Source organism: Periplaneta americana, chromosome 8, assembly GCF_040183065.1.
Source record: "Periplaneta americana isolate PAMFEO1 chromosome 8, P.americana_PAMFEO1_priV1, whole genome shotgun sequence".
Taxonomy (NCBI): Eukaryota; Metazoa; Arthropoda; class Insecta; order Blattodea; family Blattidae; genus Periplaneta; species Periplaneta americana.
Window position 1 is genome coordinate 62,236,603 of NC_091124.1, and position 23,584 is coordinate 62,260,186.

Here is a 23,584-nt window from a genome sequence, read left to right on the forward strand (position 1 = left end):
GATGTGGCATAGAAGATTCCTGAGTCATTCACTTATTGCAATGATTTCACCATCAAAACTTGTTGTTCCATATCCAAATGATCTATAAAGTGAGAAGAGACAGCACGTAACACCTGCACCGGCATCTTGTTAAAAATTTGTAAATATGAATAAAAAATAAATAAAATTTTTCAAAAATTAGTTAGAAAACTTTTTATTCACTAGTCTACAATTTTTTTGTATTATGCATGCGCTTATCCCCCAAAAAATATGACATACAAATTTGTAAATATGAGTGAAAAAGTTAAAATTTTTCAAGAATTAGTTAGAAAACTTTTTAATTCACTTGTCTACAATTTTTTTGTATTAAATCTTGTATTGGCCATATAAAATAGAAGCTATAAAATAAGGGTGAAAAATGTCCAACATATGTTCTATGCGTGACTAATTCTTTTACTAATTCAAAACATCATATAAACTCAGGGATGTAGAAGTCATCGGATTAATGGTGGGGACTAGAGGGACCATAACAAAACAATTTGTGTCATTCTGTCATAAATTTGGAGTCCCAACAACAACAATTAAGGAAATTTCTATTTTAGCTTTGAAGGGTTCTCTGCAGATTTTACGGCGACATTTGTATTTCAATTCAAATTACAGTTGAATTTTCTCAGTTCATTTTTTTATCTGTTTTTTTTTTTTATAAATTTTCATTATGTGAAATATTATCTACTGCAAATTTTAATTTCTTGGAAACAAATTTTTGTAAGACATTTTTAATGTCATTTTAAATGTTACTTTTTAACATTCTTTGTCTTTGGCAACCTCGTCAAGTTGAAGAAGATTTGTTTAAAATAACCCTTAAATTGGCTAAACTTCATTTCTCACACTAGTTTATTAAACCGTGTCGGACTGTAAAGAAAACAACTATCGCAATGTCTATATTTTATGTGTCGTACAATATTACAGTATGGTGAAATTTTAATTTTTCTACCAATTTTTTTTTCTATTTTACTATTAAAATTATAGCATATATAGCCAATTAACCTGTTGCATCCTATAGGATATTTTGCGAATTTAGGGGTTAACGGGATCACTGTTTATGATTGCTACCTGGGAACTTTGCTGGGAACATTGGTGTTGGAACCTTCAAAGCGTCACATGTTTGGGAGGGGTGAAGGCGATACCGTCCAGGAACTATCTGGCCACATTTCTAACACGTTATTGCTAGCGAATCCACTTACTTCAGACTTCATCTAACCACAAAATATTTCTAAAAAAAAAAGGAAATCCAAAATAAATAACCAAATGTAAACATAATCTGTTGTCACTATTGAAGCAAAACGTGCGAATAATACTTGGAGAACTGTTAAAATGAATAGGCCTAAGTCTTGTAATATGACCAAAAATATGCTTTTATACCTATTTGGTCAATTATGCCTTTATGCTAAAATATGGTAACATATGCATTGATATGCTCAAATAAAAACCATGTCGTGTTCAGAAAAGCTAGAAATGTGTTTAATAAGTTTGTAAAATGACACCAGAATAAAAATGTGACGTCATATCAAATCCGAGCCCTAGTGATGATGATAGTGATTATGGTGATTATGATTAGACATCGAATTTATGTGCAAATATATGTTTTCTTTGCTCTCACATTATGTACAAATTGGGACCGAAGTATTTTTCAGATTTTTCAAAATCCGTATGTAAAGTTTCATAGTGCATATATCTACATATTTTGTCTCTTGTGGCATATAGGTACAGACATAGGTAGCGACTCAAACGAGGGGCTTCTTACACTCAAATCAAGAGAATTCAAACCAAAATAGGTACCTCAGACCACCAACAGGAGCACCCCGGTATGTGCGAAATACCACCTAGGCTTTCCAGAGGTGCTTACAATCCTCCGCATAAGTTGAGGAAATTGTGTAAAACTTTTGACTCTCATGGTAATCCTCCAGTTCGCCGAATTCGTGAAAATTAACCCTCTTTACCCACTAACGAAAAGATTAAAAAGGAAAAGACATACTGATTTAAGACTGTAAACCTCCTATCCTGTTGATGTCTAGACCATAATTGAATGACTCCCGAATACGTTTCATATTCTACTCTATGTTTTCAGCACAATTACAGTATATAACTTACACTAGAGTCTTGAACAACTGATTGAGAAAAATGGAAATGGTATCTAATTTGCACCTAGTGCGCATTTCTCTGTTTTATATAACATTTCGTTCTGCAAAGGAATTTTACAATGTTACATTTGTTCAGATCAAATTTCTGCACATTTAAAGGAGAAAACTAGAATTCTTTCAATAATTTATTATCATAATACACTGCTCTCTTAAATTGACTGAGCATATTGGGAATTAAATCGATGGCTTTCCCAAAACACGCTCTGAAATGTTTCACATAAAACAATTTTTATCTCAAAAAGGAAGGAAAAAAACGAACAAATTTGTATTTGACTTTTTTGTTTGAAATATCTCAAAGAATAACCACCTAAAATTAATGGCATCACTTACAGTTCATTCTGTATAAATGGAAATGATATAATGCTATTGAACGCCTTGCCTGTAGGCAGTATGCAAAGCCCTTCCGTCTTGCGGACTGCCTGGGTGTTTGGTTCTCTTTGTGGGTGGACGGCACTGGGTATAAAAGACCACTTTGAGCCATCCAGGTATTACATGGGGGCATGAGATAGTTACTCTGCCTGCCATAATAAATTCACTTCAATTAAATTCCCCAATGTAAAAAAAAATCATCCAGGTATTACAGTTGGATGTCAAGAGCAACAATATGCAGCGTAAAACTACATCCATCAGGAGCCTGAAAGTATTTTAATAACATTTTATATTCTTAAAACTGTTGTCTTAATGAAATACTAATGCATCTCGTTAGAGTAATTAAAAGAATTATATATGAACAATTGCTTTTTTGGTGGGGTAGGCCTATATATTATGTGTTTAAAGTATAAACGTTACAATGGTTCTTACTTGCTCTTTTCTTTTGTAATTAATGATAATTCTATATTTGTATATTTCTAATTATTCTGTATACTTATTTCCTTTGGTTCTTTTATGTAATAATTATGAAATTACTGCAAGTTCAAAATAATAAAAATGATAAATGTATTAAAGTGTCCAATCAGCTGTAGTCCTAATTAGACAAAGTAAACTTTCTTCAGTAATGAAATTATTGTTTCTCAGTTTGTGTACTGAGAAAATGTCACTGTGCATGTATAATAGAAGCGCGCCTGGTGTTCTGTCTAGCATTAGTGGTAACCGCTTGAAAGTGAAACATTCGGTCTGTTGCTCGACCTTGATTAATGTTACCGGACTAGACGAATCTAACCCTGTTCTAATCCCTATTCTGCAATTAATTTTTACTGTAAGAAAGGAACATCAATGCACACTATTCAAGGATGTTCGCTGCTTGTTTCTCTAATACAAGTCACCTAATCTAGCACGTGTACGTCCCTTTTAACCATCAAATGGCTTATCTTCAGACTTTACACATTTGTTTACATCAGTAGGCTGTAGTGTAATGAAACATATTGTAGACGATACGATAGTCTGCAAGTTGATATCGGGCTGAGTTGTCGTTGCTCTTTATCCTTGGCCTTCAGTATGGTTCTCTCAGACTCGACGTTCATCTGACATGAAGAGGTCGCGGTCACGAAATGCAGTGCTTTGATGAAACCCGTATCAACTGGCAAGAGAATTTGAAGCGTAAATTGCGAATAGTGTTAGGAAATTCATGCTGTAAAAACTCGTGTAATATAAATTAAAATGTGCAAAATATGCCCAAAAACATGCATTAAAGTTCGTAAAATGTAGCATTTGACTTAATTCAGTGGCTAGCTACATATCTCGCGCTTTTGAGTGATGATAAAAACGAAATAGGTAAATAAGATATCAAATTTCTATTCAGTTACCTTGAAACAAAAGCATGTAATATACACGTGACATCATTTATTTATTTATTTTGCTAATAATTCTAACATAAAATATAATATATACAGAAAAACTTTAGCTCGCCCCTGAAAGAGTAGAACTCGTGCTCAGGGGCGGATTCTGATTGTTTAGTTTGTTGAATTTATTGACTCTTGCTAAATACGGAAATAAATGTATCAGCAGATATTTTAGAATTGAGGGGCTGGGTGCAAGAAGAGCATTTTAGAGGAGTAAAACGCTTTATTGTGTTCTCTGATCTGTTATGCATATGATCACCAAGTTGTAGTTCAGTACTGTGATCATAGAGGTCAGGAGTACCCAAAATGTAAAGGCGTGAATAGGTAACATTATTACGGTTTGAATTTTCAACAGCAATTTTCTCAAAACTTGCATTTGAGAGAAGTGTCCTTCTTGCACCCAACCCCTCAATTTAGAATAGCCTAAGAGTATAAAGCAATAGGGCTTAATTTCCCAAAAAATTCCGTGAAAGCTATGGAGAGTAAGAAAACTAAATAGATTTCAGAAACAGTGGCTCTAGCATATCTATCGGAACAGGTCAATTGATTAAATTGTACATTTAATTCTTTCGTTTAATTTTAATATTCAGCATTAAGTTTGCGTTGTTGATTAATAAGATTGACTTTCATTTAGACATTCTTAGTTTTAATTAATACTGATATTATGGCGTAGCATTGTTATATTTGCGAACTAGTTAATGACGTAATTGCCTCTGTGTAAATTTTTTTTGCACACGTGCCATAAAATCTCACTTTATGAACGATTTTGTGCAACGATAAAGACTGTTTATGATACTTGTGTACAACAAATATTTTGTACGATGTGTTTATACAGAGGTCGTGCTATACAAAAATAATTATGTTTAGTTTTAATTACTTAATTCCTTATATTTTGACAACAATGAGGGTGTTTCGTTCTTAGTATATTAACACTGCGTTTAATAAGCGCAAACTAATCTTGCAGTTGTTAGTTGAGTAGAGGAAATTGTTTCGAATGGTGAATTACACGGCCACACCAAATTATTCATTGATTCAGATTATTTTATTTGGTAGTACGAGTACAGCAGGGATTGGTTAGTTCGACGCTGGTTTATTCGAATTATTGAAATGTTTATTCCCCTTGAAAGTAATGTTAAAAATTCACATTTTAATTCGAAGCCAGAGTTTAATTGATTTCAATGACGCTGGATTATTCGAATTATTGAAATTTTTATTCCCCTTGAAAGTAATGTTAAAAATTCACATTTTAATTCGAAGCCAGAGTTTAATTGATTTCAATGAAAATAATGTCCAATCTCAAATTCTAGAGAAAGTTGGAAAGAGTTGCCAAGAATTCAAACATTACTTTTAAGCTTAGTAGTGATCGAACAGAAAAGATCGTTGCTATTAACAGATTTCGTACCATTAACCAATGATTAACCGCAGGCCAATGGGTGGATGTCCAACGCCATTGTTTACAGACATATGTGTCCCTCTCCCCCTTCCTTACCCATCAGACTGGAAGAGAACAAATTTGTGAAAATCTTCGTTATTTATTGTACTCGTATGTAGTTTGTTATTGTCTCTTCTGCATTAACACTGTCGAAGCATGCAACAAATTGAACTCTAGCATAGGAATATAAAGTAGGGCATATTTTCTTCTATTAGTCTAATTTTTGTGTGGATATACAGTGTGTCTCAGGAGGAATGTAAAATACTTAAGGATATTGTAGTTTGGGTTACCCTACGTCGTTTTAACCTGATATACCTATGTCCGAAGTATAACGGTTGGGTAGAAATTAAGGGGAGAAATATTGGAACATCTTTACGTTTCGTGTGCTATATTTGATGTGTTACGCCAGATCTTTCTCACACGGCAGCATCTGAACACCTCAACGCCTGCGCAACACGCAACTGAATACACATTCACTTGACATTTAATTCGTATGCAGACGACTTTTTTTTTTCCAATCGAAGGGTTTCAGCTAGCTTTGTGTTTTTCCATGTTTACCGGATGTTACCTGAAACGGCAAGCTACAAAGTGTTTCATTGAGGTCGGAAAGAGAACCGGTACTGCTACCTGATATGTATTTATAATTCATGGAATCTATAAGAAGGGCAACCTTAGTAATTTGTCTTCTGTAATTATTTTACTTTCTTCTTATACTTACATAGTTATGAAATAAACTTATTGGAAAAACACAAGATGTAGCATTTTCAATAATGTATCATATCACAATGTTCTAAAACATATAAATACATCTATAATGCCTCTCTCAATTTAAAAGTTCGCCCATCAATAACTTCCCAACCGTTACATTTCGGTTATAGGTATGTCAAGTTAAATCGATGTAACTTAACCCAAACTACATTATCCTGAAGTATTTTACATTCTCCCTGAGACATCCTGTAGATAACATGACAACAGTTAAGGTAAAATACACTGCACATTCATTGCTCTTTGCTGTATAAAAATTTATAATTCCTTTATAAAAATGAATTTTCTGAAAAGAAATTGTAATTTGCTGGTTAATCCCAGTTTTGAATATTTGGAATTATTTCTAATTCCCCTTAGAGTTCGAATTAAGAAGATTTCACTGTAGATATAAACATACCACGCAAATCACTTTATTGTCCAAAGTTTTGTGATGTGTAGCTTGAAGATGTTGCTATAAAGGACTGGATAGAGGAACTTACTGGCGATACCACTAAAGTTTTTACTACAAGTTTTATAGGTCTTTCTTTAGTAGGAAATACTCGGATCTTCTAGCAATCTAGCTCATGCCATATTGTATTCAGCACACACACACACCATCTCACAGATCGAAATAAACTGCCACTTTGCTACTAAGAACATATAGGTAGATCTAAATTACATACAGGAGATCATTTCTTAGATCTAAATGAACGCTGTTTAAAAGGTTCCCACGTCGATAGTATAAATGCCACAACACAGTATTAAGTAGTAATGTGAAAAACTTCCTTTAACTCCCGTTTGAAATAGTTACTGACAAGCCATAGGCGTAGCAGAAATTCTAGTTGTTTTTGGAGAAAATCTAGCGGGGTTTTTTTTTTTTTTTTTTTTAGAGATATGCAGCGGTCTATGACATTTTAGATTAGCAACACTGACCGGAACCAGTGTTTCCAACGTCTTTCTTCAATGCCCGCAGCAGCAGTCGCTAAATAGACATAATAGTACATTTCCAATGTAGAAAGAGGTATTTTCTAGTAGTGACATTTAATAAATCGGCAAGTCCTTATATGAAAAAACAAATTTAATAGATTTTACCAGATCTGTTTGGAAAACCGTGAATTGTCAACACTGACCGGCACCGCCCCGAAAATCAATATGGTGGATAACTAGGACGTTGTAGGAGCGATGGAGAAGAGAAATGGATATTAATTGAGTTACGGTTGAACGTACATTTTTAATGGTTGAAATATATTAAGTTATTACATGTAAGTTATTGATTATAATAAAATCATATAGAGTTTTCGTCTTCTGTTTTCCTTAAGAACGTGTAAATTCAGTTTCCATGTCTTCCGCAGTGTGAACACACTCTCCCTGCTTAATGCTTTGGCATATAATACATTAATTCCAGTGCCATTTCTAATTATTCGTTTCAAATAGTTTTACTTTAGAGAGCTGAATTACTGTGGTGTCAGTTGATATAATGTTCTATCACAAACTTGTTCCGTAGAAATATTCTAAAGGTAAGCGTTCACTACATCGTATCGCACTCCTCGTACGAATCGCACGCAACGGATATTTTAAGTGAAGTGCATTCACTGTAACGGTTCTACCTCATCGCCTCATCGGATTCCCTATCAGCTGTTTAAAACATAACGTCGTACGATATTGACATTGCTGAAAACAGAGGAGTTTGAGGTTAGGTCTATTAGTCATGAGTGTTAGCGAATAAGAATTTGTAACTGCTTCATGCGTCTTAATTGAAGAGGAAGAAACGAAAGAGATATTGGTTACATAATATATAAGAAACGACTTGATTACTGTAATGGGAATGTCTCAAATTATATAATTCTTCGCAATTTTATACAAGCGAAATAAGTTTTTCGTCTGCCATTTTGGCGCGAAACTGAACATGGCACAACATAATAGTAAGAGTTGAGCAATTAAAATTGATTTATTAAAGAAGGCCATGATCGCACGCATCGGAAAAGTTGCTCATCCGAGAAACGTGAACGAATTTGCCGAGAGCCGATGCGTGCGATACGATGTAGTGAACGCAATTACATAACAATTACAGCAAAGATAGTCTTTTTCCGGTCCGTGCGGTTCGTCTGATGAGTGCGATACGATGTAGTGACGTAACCTGACACGTCAGCGTCTTGGACTAGTGGTTAGCGATGCCGGCACCTAACCAGGAGGTTTCGTGTTCGATTCCCGATTCTGCCATGATATTGTTCCTTGGTACATAAGGGCTTGAGTGGTTGTGTTTTTCTTAGGTTTAAGTTAGGTTTAGATAGATATAAACGTTAGGCTGGGACTGGGGCACCCTATGTGAAGGGATCACGACAAAATAATTTCTATATAACGAAGTAGCGGATTACCACCGCTTGCTCAGTTGTTCGGAATAGCCAAATATAACGAGTCCAACAGAGTAGGTGGCTTCAGGTTGATGATGGAACTTGTATAGGCCTATAGATCCGAAACCAGTAAGGATTCTACCAATATGCAGTGGGGAGAAAGTGTTACCATTCGCTGGGATGTGCAGTGTCACAGCATTGGGTGTGATGTTTCTACCAAAATGGAGTGGGAAGATAATATTCCTTCTGGCTGGAATAAGCATGGGTGATGTTTCTGCCGAAATGGAATGGGACGAAATTAACAGAGAGGATGATGTTTTTACCAATATCAGTGGAAGGAAATTACTCCTTCTGGCTGCGATACCCAATGTGAGAACAGTGAGGGTGATGTTTCTACAAAAATACAATCGAAAGAAATTATTTCTGCCTCGGTTAAGCAGTGTGTTAGCTGTGATGGTGATCTTTCTACAAAAGTACAATAGCAAGCAATTGTTATCCCTTCCTGGATTGAGTAGTAGTGAGGGGAGTGTTATGAAAATGCGGAAAAGAATTGTATATGTCTTGGGTAAGCAGTTTGTGAGCAGTCACATTTCACGTTATAGAATAACTCACGCATTTATTTTTTTTGAACAACCCGATTATCCGTTCTAAATTGACATTTTGTTCTTTGCCATTAATATAAATGATTCCAAGTAATAGTTCATGTTATTTGCAAACTTATTTTAACAAACTTCAAAACTTATAAATTTCTTTCACATGCAACTTGTGCATAGGAGAGGCTGAGCAAAAACTTAAAACGCAAGACCAGTAACATAAGATTTAGTCAGCAAGTTGTTTTCCTGCAAAATTTTTAACAACGTACCGCAGAGTTTTTACACGCTAACCATAAACTCATGCATTGACAAAGGCCATATTTTATTCGTCGGGTAGCTGAATTTGTATACTCTAACACTGAAATTTTTAACTTTTCCCAATGGAATGCAAAGCTGGGAATTCACTTCTTAAATGAGCTGTTAAGGCCCTCGCGTCGAAAATAAGTACGCCTAACTTTTTGAAAGTCCCTTCTTGTTCTGATCGTTTTAGAGCCTGAAGTCTCATGTGTTTAAAATTTCTAGAAGACAAGCAAGAATCGCTGCTTCATACACACTGCTGTCTATTTTTCATTTTTCATTTATTGCAACGGCATGAATATGCCCATATATTGTGAATTAAAGAACGATCCAAATACTTTCTTCAGAGCTCGGTCCATAGTTTATCACCCTGTCTCTCCCATCGTGTTTAGTTACCTAATACTCAGCCAAAAAAATTAATGCAAAACCACCTCTTCAGTATTCAACATTAAAACCTGAAACCAACTCTGATTCCCCCTCAGCAAAATCAAAAGGAGTACTGTTGGTTTCAGCCAAACATGAAGTAAACCAAATTATTGATAAAGGATCTTGACTAGTACTTTCCCATGCTTCCATTGGAAGTTAAGAATCCTAGATAAACATGGCAATTTCATTGAACAATGTGAAGAGAGAAGTACTAGCTATCACTATACTTGTAGTTTCCACCAAAAGACATATGCTCTACATCAAATATGAATTTAGAGTGGGGATTTTCTTGTAAAGAAAGCAGAAAAGCTTTGTACTGGCGTCTACATATTTGATCCCCATCTGTTGAACTACCAATACAGTTTTTGACGTAAATTTCCTATGATTGAGAACATAATATCTATAACAACCTCTTGCCTGATTATATTTATAATTTTCAACAGCAGTTAATTTTCATAAATCCGATTAGTTCTATTATAGAACACTGGTTTTTGCATCTAATATCTGAAGTATCAATCTACACTGGATACGTTTCTCGCAAAATATTGTTTAATAAGTTGTACAAAGGCTTCTTTACAACGTTTGTAGTATTCTTGGCTTTTTTTTTTAACGACAGACATTTTACTTTTTTCAGTACATTTGGACAAATGTTCTTGCATACACAAATTATATTTTGATACTATCGAAAGCAAAACGAGTTCTATAAAGGATAAACGGTCCAAGATACTGCCTGAGAGGCTATTTGCAGCCTTGGCATTAATTCTTCGACAGCAACAAAAAATTCAGTTGCATTCGGCCAGAACTATGTATCTGAAATTCATCTTCACCATTGAAGAAAGTTTCAATCCCAAAACGACAGGGTGTACACATCAAGCTCTCGGGAAGTCTGTGAAATAGCCACGAAAATTCAGAGGGGCCATAAGTCTTGAATCGTGGTGTGTGTAGTGGGGAGTGAGTGCCATTCAGTTTCATTTCTGTGAAGAGATTGAAACCAATTCAAACGCGTATGGAAGCATATTGGAGCCTGTAGTGCATTGAATACCATTTTGTTTTGGAGTCAAAACTGGAGTTTACAATTCAGGATTCTGCCCAAGAACGCAAGACGAACTCTACGCAAGGATTGCCCGGAAAACACTCATCCCATTGACGCCGTCCGTGAAAGCCTACTTTCGAAGTATTTATTCCATTCCATCCCATCATCAAACACTTCAAGGTGCCACTACTTAATTATATTTCATCATAAAACACTCCAAAGCGCCACTACTACCATAGGTACCACTACAATTGGGACTGTTCGGTCCAACAACAGAGATGTGCTGCTCCTGGTCACCACATCCCGACCTCCAGCCCCGTCGCGCAGATGGCCTTAGCTACAGATGAAGAGGAAACGTTCCTGCGAATTGATATCCAGATGGGATCCCAAACATCCACGGCGGTAGTGGACAGTCCCGCCTCCAGGAACTTCACAAATGCCAGGAAAATCCCGACCGGCAAACCATATGACCCCGACAGAAGGTTATGTATCTTGCTCAATAAAAGCAGACAATGACAGTCCTCTGTGAAGTTATATTGTTAGTCCATGTTACATTGTGCAAATGTTAAGTGTATATATAGTTTTAGTGACATATGAAAGAGAGAAAGAGATCATAACTAGTAATCAGTCCATTTTTATTAGAAACGGCCCATTAAAAATTTTTCCTTAACTCTCGAAGGGCCAGTGTGACCTAGCAAAAGTTTCATAAAAACTATTTCGGTACTCCAAAAGAAATGATTTCCTAAACCCGTGGAAGACAATATAGGACTCAAAATATCGGACATTTGCCAAATTTCGCATGGATGTGCGGAAATATACATTGGCCAAACAGGTCGTAATATTGAAACACGTAAGAAGGAACATTCTCGATATATTAGGTTATAAGAACAGGACCAGTCTGCGTTGGTAAAACATCGTGTCTTCTGTGAACACGTAAGTATTTAAATCGGACCAATAATTTATGTAGAAAATCAGACTGTTGGGAACGCGTAATTAGAGAGACCATTAAAATTAATGTATGTCCTGGAACATTAAACAGAGTGGATTCATATTGAGCAAGACATGGAAACCGATTTTAAATGCTCTTAAAAATATAGGGAAGGAAATCTCGATATGAGTTCTGATCAATAACTTACATGCAATAACGCCTTTATAAACTTCATTCAAAATGCAACCGTAACTGCAGTAATGTCTATTTTTCTTCATTATACTTTCTAAACCATCCACCATAGGATATTAGTTTTCACGACGGTTTCGGTCACTGATTGCAATGTAGGCCTACTAGAAACAGCTGTCTTTTTTTTATCCATATATGTTGTAATCTTCACATATATATTCACATTTCTATATTTAAATATGCCTAAAATAGTCCCTAACCATTTCATATTATGAATAATATATTTCGTGAATGTATATTTCGTTCTTTATGAGGGCAGCACTATTCATAATGCGAGGAATTAATTCATCCCTTCTGTTTACTTCGTTTTTGTATACTTCTCCTTTCACCCACACCCACAGACAAAAATCGATAGAAATAAGGTCTGCGGAAGTTAGTGGTCAATGCATGTGACCACCGCGGCCGATCCATCGTTCGGGGTATGTAAGATTTATGTGATATATAACCTGACAGCTAAAATGTGCAGGAGGTTGTCATGCTGGAAGAACATGCCTATCCTTGTAGACAAGAGAACCTCCTGCAACAATATTTGAAGCTCGTTTTGCAGAAGGGTTAATAAGGGAAACTTTTCATCACATCCCTTTCACATTTTAATGAAATATAGCTCATTTTGAAGTTCATGGAAACGAGAATAACAAACAACCTTGTAAATATGCTGAAGTTGCTTCTAAAGAGCACTACATGCCTATAGACATACTGGAATACTTTGTTTTTATACCATCCATCGTTTGCGTAGCTCAACCGGTTAGTGACGCGCCTTTAGAATTCTGGGTTCGATTCCCGGCTACTTTTTGTTCTTTTAAAAACAAAAAACGTGTAGAGGGCAGGACTTCTGAATATCGATAGAAATATATAGATCTCTCCTCACTTGATTCTAGCTGAACGGGCAAGAAGATTCTTGGTGTGCATCTACTTGATCTTTCAGTTTGTTTATTACGCATGGTGCATTAAATCTTGAATTGGAGACGATTTTGGTGGCTAGATGAATCCGTTAAATACAGCTAGTAACCAGTGCATGATAATTTCGGAAATTTTGAAGACTTTTTGAGTTCCCCAAGAGACAACACTATTGCCGAGTACTTGTATAAGGACTTATTACGCTTAATAATTAATAGTACAAATATTTCAAGCGTGACACTCTGGCATTTAGGTTATTTTACGACGCTTTATCAACATCTTAGGTTATTTAGCGTCTGAATGAGATGAAGGTGATGATGCCGGTGAAGTGAGTCCGTGGTCCAGCACCGAAAGGTACCCAGCATTTGCTCGCATAGGGTTGAGGGAAAATCCCTTAAAATACCTCAACCAGGTAAGTTGCCCCGACCGGGAATGAAACCCGGGTCACCTGGTTTCATGGTCAGACTCGCTAACCGTTACTCTACAGGTGTGGACATTTATCTGTTGTAGCATATGCGACAATATGTGTTGTTTTGATCATTTGTTCAGTAATTAAACCTTTCACTGTCATTCATTGCAGAATTAAGTTGGTTTGCTCGCATGAAAATGAGTAAGAAACACTTTTATTCTATTGGTTTAGAGTAATAACACCGGTTTTTGTCATCAGAATCCATATAATGCAAGAGCAATAAAAAACTAACAAAAGGATTACACAAGAAAACAAAACATAAAAAAAATGGTAAGATGTGTATTCGAATTGAACACGGGTCCCCTATTTAACAACAAAACACGCTATCCGCTAAGCTAACTCAATGCCATCCCATGTCCATACATGTTTACGTACAACTTTTTCATGATTCTTGTAACGTTATTTAAGCCCTTTCAATCACAACTTCGGCGTGTTTTGATTTTATGTTCTGATTCAGGTCTCCCAGAGCAGTAAAATAAGCTATCATTTGTTAAAATCTGAAGGTGGGCAATGAAAAGTTTCCGTTGTAAGTAGCTGCGTCTTGTAAGACGGTTCGGTAAAAGAGCGGGGCGAATTTGGCGTTCCTCCACACCAGTTGTAAGGCATGTTATGGGAAATATTCAAACAGTTGTATTTCCACACCCATTGAAAATTGGACACATATTTATATGAACTTCTTTACTCAGAATTATCCATACCACGACCCCTTAAAATATTTTGTGCGAGATCGTGCGTATTTGCTTGTTTTCCGCACAGAACCAATACGCGGTAAGTGTGAAATACTACATTCAGTATTCCCAACGTAACACACATAACAATTTCCCTCTTCTTACCGCTTAAGCGCGACATTCATTTTACTGCTTTAGGCTTTTAACATATTATTTTTAGAGACGTTTAACATAGTAATAATTATAAATTGGAAACTTACTACTGCAATTTCACCTAAATTGCAATGTTAATTATTGTTTTTAAATATTTTCAAAAATTAAGTAAAGTCTACTACTCCACGAAACTTATTGCATTCCTGGTACAAGTAACATTAAGGAAGCCGTGAAAAAATCAACAAGATTCCAGATGCCGATGTTATTACTGCAATATGTTATATAAATAATATTGTTAAAATATTAAAATGAAAAATAAATCATTACATAACCTTACCGTTTGTTTTAAGTTCGCATTTATAGACTGGGGGGGGGGGAAAGACAAACGTATATCACGGCCTGCTGGAGTGTAGTAAACACAGAAAACATTTTATAGCAACAATGTTGAAGAAAGATATTTTGGTTTTCCGAAGTTGCCGTCATTAAACAGAAACCAACATGGAGATTTCATTGCAACTAATTAGAAATTCGTCTTTCAGGTATGTAATAAACGATCTTCGCACAAAATAATGTACGATACACGAGCGGTACGTTTGTTTTCATGTTCTCGGAAATTAAAAAAGCTCAACTGCGCTTCGCTTTTTCAATCTTTTCCTCGACCATGAAAACGTCAACATGCCGCTCTTGTAACGTATATAACTATACTGTTCCTGCCGAATCACTCTGTTCTGTAAGTGGAAATTAATATCAGTACTGAAATTATCGAACAGAAGAAAGAAACGAACAAATAGGAAGTACTGTCCGCCCAACAAATAGAGAGATCTGGTGAGTGACGGAATCACAAGTCCCCTCCCTCCTTTTCTCCTTCTCATCCTTCTCTCATTCTAGCAACGGTAGCTTCGATCAGCTCCACTCCTGCGTACCAATAAACTTCGAAAAAGTTAGGCATTAAGAGTCGTTATTTTCGCGTGAGAAATCTTACCTTTTTATTTATCCGTGGCGGTACAGCCCTGAAGGGCCAAGACCGACCAGCTGACTGCTGACCTCACATCCACATGCCGAAGCAGAGGTGGACGATCATCCAACCAGTATGGAGGTATCGTGTGGTTAGCACGATGATCCCCCCCCCCAGCTGATATAACTGGTTTACGAAACCGGATTTTCGCTACCTATCGTAGCTCCCCAAGTGCATCACGATGCTGGGTGGGCACCGGTCCCACACACTGGCCGAAATTTCATGAGAAAATTTCTTCCCCAGGGGACTCGAACCAGCGCGCATTCCGTAACGCGAGTCCTAGGCAGGATGCCTTAGACCACGACGCCACGGCGCGGGAACAAATCTTACCTGCTGAGGGGTTTCGGCAGCTTGAAAAAGCGGAGCAAGTAGTCCGAACAAGTTGTAGAAAGCGGAAGTACAAATTCGAGTTGCGAGAGATGGCACTTTAAGGGCGATGTTGCTGCCACTGCGCTGAAGAACGGTTGGATTAGGGGCACCATTAGCAAGGGGTATGTATCCCCTCAATATTTATCCTAATTCCAACGTCCCCCCAATATTTGTCTATAAGTGTATTATTATTATTATTATTATTATTATTATTATTATTATTATTATTATTATATTACTGGGTCAGGAGTACAGATATAAATAAATCGCATTTTAAAATTTTATGTAGTCTAAAGTTTAGTTTTTTTTCCCTAGTGTCCCTCTCCAGAAAAAAAAATGTAGATAACGACACCAATAGTAGTTGGACTGACTGTATAAATACAAGATCATATCTACAGACATTGCAAACCAACCGAAGTCTCCGATTCTCTATACCCTTTTTCATGCGACTTTTTAAGCCACCCAGAACAACATGAGTCATTCGAGCTTAAGGCTAATTGTATTATTAAGACTCAATTGCTGTTACTTGTGGTTGTGGTAAAGTTAGATATGAAATGCGCCCAGACAAAATAGTGTATCCACGAAGAAGATGAGGCGTATGAACTATGTCGCGTGAAAAGATGTATGAACTAAGTTGCGTGAAAAGGATTATAACTGCGAGAGAACTTAGATTCTTGCGTCCGTCGTATTTATACCGAGATGTTATAAATAATCATTATCTCCGCTTACCGCCAAGCACAAGAGTGGCGCGGAGGACCGCACCCCACCACTGTAGTCAACAGTCCGTGCTGCGCATGGATTTCTCCATGACGTCATCGATTATATACTAATGAGGTATGGCGAGGAAGCTCGACACGGCATCGAAGCGGTGCCCGCAGTGAGAGACGAGCGCAGGACTGGTGGGTCCGCAGTGCCCGTGATATCGATTGCTCGTGAGCGTTTCATTGCCAAGGTCGATGCCAAGGTCACACACAGCTGCAGGAAGTACGTTGAGCCTCGGCTCGCAGTGTCAACTGTGTGGACGTGGACGCACGCCTGGAACTTGGACTTGCTGGCAGGTACTTCGTAATGTCAAGTCGGTTCAAGTACGAAACTATCGAAGTCTGTTTCAACTGTAGGATGTGCATAGATACGAAGGAAGTGTGCGTGCTTTGCAAATCTACATCTTAATAGTGGTTTTCTTACATGTCAGTATTTCACCTTAATGTCAGTTTGGGATTTAGGCTATTCAGTACATACGCACGGTGGATTGCCGTGTCGCGACCGGCGCGTCTCCTGGCGTCAGGCAAAAAAATTGTACTGTGAACGTGCAGTTAGTGTTTGAACACACGATCATGGCTTTCAAACCACCGTGTATTGAAAGGCTGAGACGTTGACTTTCCTCACTGGAAATACATATTCATATTTTGGAACAAAGAGGATGTTGGGTGGGGACAATTTCTCTTGTAACTCCTACCAGGCATTACTGGCAGTTAGTGGTGCAAAAATACACTTTCTAAGAGTTTCCTCAATTTTCGTTTTATTATTATTATTATTATTATTACACTGAACAACAAATTTTTACTTTTTGTCTTGCTCCGAAATAAAAATAGGTGAATATTACTAATATGTGTGAATTTAAAATCCAAATTGCTCCATCACGTACCATTTTCCGGGGAAAATGAATTAAATTTTTTATGACAAAACTGACTTGTTTTTAATTTTTCACTGCTACTGATAAAATTACAACATACTAGAGAATCAAAATTCCTCATAATACATGAAAAATGTGTACTAGATACAAAAATGATGTTACATAGTTTGAAACACAACAACAATAAAATATTTCATGCATATAATGAGAAAAATCTCGGAATTTGAACTTACATTTAAAATAATATTCTGAATTACTTCTGTTTATAACTAGATCTGGGACTGTATTTGACAAGGAACCAACAATAGTCTGCAAGCATGCTGGATGATGATCTTCCTTTATATCGCCTTTCCATTTCAGATATTCCTTGATGAAATCTTTCCCATGCTCGTCGCTTACCGCTCCAAAGTTAGGAGGAAAGAAATCCAAATGAGAATGTAAAAAGTGTATTTTGAGAAACATATTACACTCTATTTTGTCATATGCACTTGACATGGTTTCCGCAACAAGTTCTATGCAGTTCTCTGCCCTAGAATTTCCAAGGAAATTTGAGCAAACGTGTTTGAAAGCACGCCATGCCATTCATCCTGTAACGGAAAGTTTTCCCTCAAACAAAGGGTTAGCCATGACTTTGTGAATTTGTGGACCGATGAAAATGGCCTCTTTTAATTTGTCTTCACTCAAACTGGTAAACTTTTCCTTTAAATACTGAAAACCACACCCTTGTTTGTTCATTGCATAGACCTCACTTTGAACTGATATGAAATTTACTTAATAGAAGGGATCAATATCTGTTTATGTAATAGAAGTACAAAATAACATGCCAACAACAATAAGAAACCGGAAATAAAATGCATTAGCTTTTGTTTTGGTTTATACCCTCAACCCGCGCCAGATGTTTTGTGGGGGAGCTCTTATCGAAAAGTGAAATCATAGCAAATCTTAAAACCCTTACGTGATACGAAGAAAAGAGATGCATTTTCGGATTCAGCGCACATCAAACCATAAGGGACACATTGTTTTAAGTCGGAGCAAAATTCTTGTTGTTCAGTGTTATTAGTCACTGACGTGGGTCAGGCGGTAGGCGCGTTTACCTGCTGATCTGGGGCTGTACTTGGGCATGGGTTCGATTTCCATTTGAGCTGATTACCTGTTCTCCCTCCCGCAACTTTTAGGGGAATGTCAGGTAATGACAGGACGGACGAATCCTGGGCTTCATCGCGCCAAATATCTCGCTATCACCAAATTCCATCGACGCTTAAATAACCTAGTAGTTAATGATATAACTTTTTTTTAAATAACAGACTAAAATTATTATAAATTGTCATCCATCATTATTATTATTATTATTATTATTATTATCATCATCATCATCATCATCATCATCATCATCATCACCACCACCACCACCACCACCACCACCACCATCATTATCATCGTGTGTGTTAATCCTAGAACTGTTATGGTCTGAGAAAGGGATTTTCATGTAATATTTACATGGGACGACACAGTGAATTTGGACGATGCGTTATTAATGCCTTAGGGAACCTGTATGAATCCATTCTTATGGCGCGCTCCATCCAGTTCTGCTGATACCTGGAAGTTATTGCAACACATCTTCATTTGGTATTGCTGGCTGTTCGATGCATGATGCATGATTTAAGACGGCGCTTACTCCGTCGGATCCCGGCCAGTTAGTCACTCATAATGAGTGCACCTCTGCACATGTGTGGACATTGTGCCACTGTCATACATCTATGACGCAGTGCATGAGGGTAGGCCACTAGAGGGAACCAAAGAGGTGGAACTTAAACTGAGAGGATTCGATCCGAATCGGGATGGGAATCCGGTGTGGCTTAGTGGATAGAGCGTCAGCACGTAGAGCTGAAAACCCAGGTTCAAATTCTGGTGCGGAAGAGAATTTTTCTCTGTTCCACTCATCTTTCATCACATGATGACGCAGAATTTCTGCACGGAAATATCATATGTACTTCGGTACATCATAAAAATTATTGTTTCAAATTTTAAATTACTGTTATACTTCAATGTCTTGTTTCTTTGAAGTCTCGTACAGTAGCAGTCATATAAAAACGAACAAGAAAAAGGTATGGGGTAAACATGTGCTTCTACCAAAAGTGCCGACCGTCCCTGACTCCACCTTTTCTTCACCTTTCACCGTCCCATGGGCAGATGCTACATCTGATCTTATGACTTGAGCCAGTGACTGTAACATCCTCCAGAATATATTAAGAATTTCGTAAGTGACCAGCAATTTTAAGTGAAACGGGTTAAGAGAGTCCGACAGACCATGACGTACCGCGTACCGTATTCACACGTCGTGTCCAAGCTGCGCTTTGACGGTCCGGCACGGAAAAGCGTCTGATCCGGCGCGGTGGGTAGGATAGGACTTATTATTTATTGATCGTGGTGTAATGTAGCAACGAGTCGAATACATGGAATGGCGTGTGCTTTGTTTTACTCCACCACTCGACTTCAGTTTTGTTTCACAACTTGGCGCGTGTGACATGCGCACTTCATTTCCGAACTGGAATTGATTAAGCACGTATTGAGCAGCTGCGTCGCAGGGAATACAATAGTTTAAAAAATCCGACACACAAAAAAGGCTCAAATTCGCTTCTCCATTACCAATATCCAACAGTCATGTTGTATTGTTCGCTGATGTTGGCAGCCACAAGAAAATCGTTTAAGCTTAGTAGTTGTGATGAGTGGTCATTTACGTTAAGATGTGGTATTACCTACTTTATTGTAAGGCAAAAGCTGTAACTTTTAAATTAATCAAGTCCAAGCACTAGTTCCAAATCATATTAGAGTAAAATTAAGAGTTGAATTTTATTGAATAGAGTGGTGCTTATTCGTAGTATATATTTTTGTTTTCACCTTTGTGGTGGTTGAGTGGTCAGACCTTCAGCCTGTCATGCAGGCGGTCCGGGTTCTAGTTCCCGTCAGGCCTGGATTTTGTGGCGGACTAGATCACTGTTGGAGTTTTTCTCGAGATTCTCCCGTTTCCCCTTATTTGGCATTACATCATTCCCCGAAGGCTGGCTGGCGACGCAGGAGAGAGCTAGCCTAGGAATGAGTGGGGTTTCCTGCTCGAATTCTCGGTACGCAACGAACTTTAGTGTGTTCAGCCTGTGTGGGTTTGGGAATGCGCCCAGCTTGAAGGTTAGCACAATAGATCTTTAAAGGTCGCAGTGCTCCATAAATTCAATTCAAAATTCAATATTTTTTTGTTTATGTAGACCCTAAACTAAGCATTAATGATCCTCAAAGTCACTACATATGCTTGGTAAATGTAGCAGCAAAAGTTTTCGTATTACGATAAATGGACTGATGTAAAGCCTTGGTTTTTCTGAACCGACGCATGCTACGTGCGAGATGCGAGGCACAAATCCGGACTACACGAGAGATGGTGAGTGGTTTTTATAGCTGCGAGGTCTGTGCACCTCGCATCCATAGAAATCACTCACTATCTCTTGTGTAGTCCGGATTTGTGCGAGGCGGACCTCGCACGTCGCATGCGTCGGTTCAGAAAACCAAGGCTTTATTCGTCCATCACAAATTTCATCGCGACCTGGCTGGATGAAACACTAGCGTGCTAGGGCTTGAGCCACAGGTTATCAATGTTATTTTACAAAAATTGTGAGAAATTAAAAGATATCGAATTAAATTAAGATTTATTTGAAACTTAATACGTCCCTCCCTCTACCTCTGTGGAATCTGAGGTCGCTATCGCGTCTCTGCTGATTGTAAAATAAGGTGTTGGATTTGAAACCTGAAATGTTGTAACAGATTTAAGTGTACAGTCCTCTATGACTTCGGTTAGTCAGTCAGTTTTATCTATTTGTAACTGTCCCAAATTGCTTACCTTGACTAACATTATTCGTCAACTGTACCGAAAAAGAAGGCCAAAGAAGCATATCGGCCGCATGATCAAAATTTTGGAGCCTTAATTCTATTCTTGCAAGTAGAGCATTTAGCATGAAGATAAAAGGGGAAGTATTGAATAGCTGCATGCTTCCGAACTTGCTGTAAACGAGTTCAGACTTCGTTTCTAACAATTATGGAAATAAAATTTACAGACGTGCAAGAGAAAAAAAGGAGGGGAAGAGCCTAGGCGTCAGTCTGAAAGAATTGGAAACGAAGAGCCTAGAAAGGCGACAGGTGTCAAAGCTGACTCAACGACTGCTCAGAACGTTAAATGGAGATAGCAGACCATGTCGTCAGAATGGACAAATAAAACAATAGCTTGGAATCCAAGAACCGACCGACGTCGGTCGATTTTAGTCGAGTCTGAAGTGATGTGCTGGCAAAGGGATGACGCTAGCAGAATGAGAGTACAGACACACTTTGACATCACATCTGGGATCAGCAAGGACCTGTCGTGCCTATCGGGTCTATTTTAGGTGCAGACTCCACCGTGCCCTCTCCACTCGCTTAGAACTAGCAGTTATTTTTCAACAATATTGTGACATGTTTAGCCACACTGAGATTCCGTTTCTGAACTTAAAAAAAGACTTAAAACTGGAGAATTAATTGGCATACCCAATCCCAGTTGACGGGTAAAAGCAAATTCAGGATCAGTTTTGTGTTTTAGAGGACAGAGACAAAACCATCGACCAAGGAATCACTCAGTGTGTTCCCTATTTGAAATTTCTTCTCAGGTAGGATACAGGGTGTATCTAAATTGGTGTCAAATATTTCGGGGACATGTTCCTAACACCAAAACATTACAAAAAGTTCATATGAACATTGGTCTCAAAATAATTTATTTCAGAGTTACAAGACAAAATTTAATGTTACAAAAATTGCTCGGAGTGGCTTCCTCCTGCTTCGATGTGTCCCCTAAACCTGCGTTACATGCTCTGGCGTACTCTGTTGAAAATTCCTGGAGTGTTTCGTTTTTCGTGAAATCCAGTTTGGATACGCCCTCAGAATAACAACATTAAGTACAGGCGTCGCATAAACCAAGAACTTTAAATGCCCCCAGACGAAGAAATCCATTGGATTCAAATCAGGCGATTGAGCAGGCCATGCAATGAATCCCCTTCGACCAATACATCTTTGGGGAAATCGATCATTAAAAAAATTACGAACTATCAGACTGGAATGAGCTGGAGCAGCATCGTGTTAAAACACATTCGTTGGATGACGTCCAGAAGCACATCATCAATTAAATGGTGCAAATCATTTCGTTCTGTTCACTCACAGAATACATTTTCTTCTGATTTCTTTGCTCTACAAAATACAAACAAACATAAAACCATCAATCAACGGTCAATGAAGGGACAAATCCTTTAATAACTCCCTAACGAATGGTTTTCAGACCCATGTTCTTATTAACTTTTTTAATTGTTTTGATGTTAAGAACACGTCCCCGAAATATTTTACACCAATTTAGATACACCCTGTATAGAAAGACTGGAAAATAGTCTGAAATACTACCGTAAACTGATGTGTAGTTGGCTGGCCGGATTGAAGTTGGCCCCAAAATACGGGGAGTTATTTTACATGGTGTATTTATATCATATTTAACACTTTTTCTTATGAGAATTGTTAATAAAACATTTAAAACATAATATTTGAGAGCAAAAATTATTAAATTAATACAACAATAATGGAGCAATATGAAATAATTTTTCAACAGTTACGCAACTATCACTGCTCGCAGAACGCAGTATTGCTTGAGTCGGATTTGAAGTGGGTGTCGGATAGAATTCGAACGTTTTCAGAAAGATGCATATCCGATCGGGTACGGTACAGACCCTGTTTTTTTTTCTCTTGTAGGCCTACGAAGGAGGGACCCAAAGGCTTATACTGTAGCGTAAGGCTTATTGTGCTTACCACTCCTATTCTTTGAATGACTGGGTAGCCGAACAGCCGCGCTTTTGTACAAGTAGACTTACAGCACACTGCACCGTGAACTTAACATGGGCTATGGTATAAATGATGTGTGAATATTAATGATGACGAAATTAGTCCGAGGTCCAACGCCGAAAGTTTTCGAGCAATTCAGCTTCAATTCCTTGAGGGAAACCCCAGGAAAAACCCCAACCAGGTAGCTTGACCTAACCTGGATCTGAACCCGGATCCGCTCGTTTCACGGTCAGACGTGCTAACCGTTACTCCACTGCGGTGGACACAGACCTGGCTTAGTAGTGCCCTAACTCGACTTGTCTGTCATCTTACTAGACTAAATATGACCGATGCATATCCCTAGTAGGATGTGGAATGGCCAAGCAAATGCTTCCTGTGAAACTGCTGCTGCTATGTGTCACTGATGAGTAGGGAAAGGAAGTTCATGCCCTAAAAACGTGAAGAATATGTATGTATTTATGCCGTAAAAATAGA

General features: G+C 37.7%; 1 protein-coding gene across 8 annotated transcripts in view; it reads left to right on the forward strand.

Annotated features, from left to right (window-relative positions):
• The window catches only part of Polr2H (DNA-directed RNA polymerases I, II, and III subunit Rpb8), a 603,575-nt gene that overhangs the window by 378,779 nt on the left and 201,212 nt on the right, over positions 1–23,584 (forward strand). Inside the window, exon 1 of one of the 8 annotated variants that reach the window (XM_069832953.1) lies at positions 16,397–16,640. The exons of the other annotated variants lie outside the window; for them this stretch is intronic. Within the exon in view, the coding sequence (XP_069689054.1) occupies positions 16,412–16,640 (229 nt within the window). The 5' untranslated portion in view covers positions 16,397–16,411. Of the gene's footprint in view, positions 1–16,396; positions 16,641–23,584 lie in introns of those variants that run through there. 8 annotated transcript variants of the gene reach the window in all.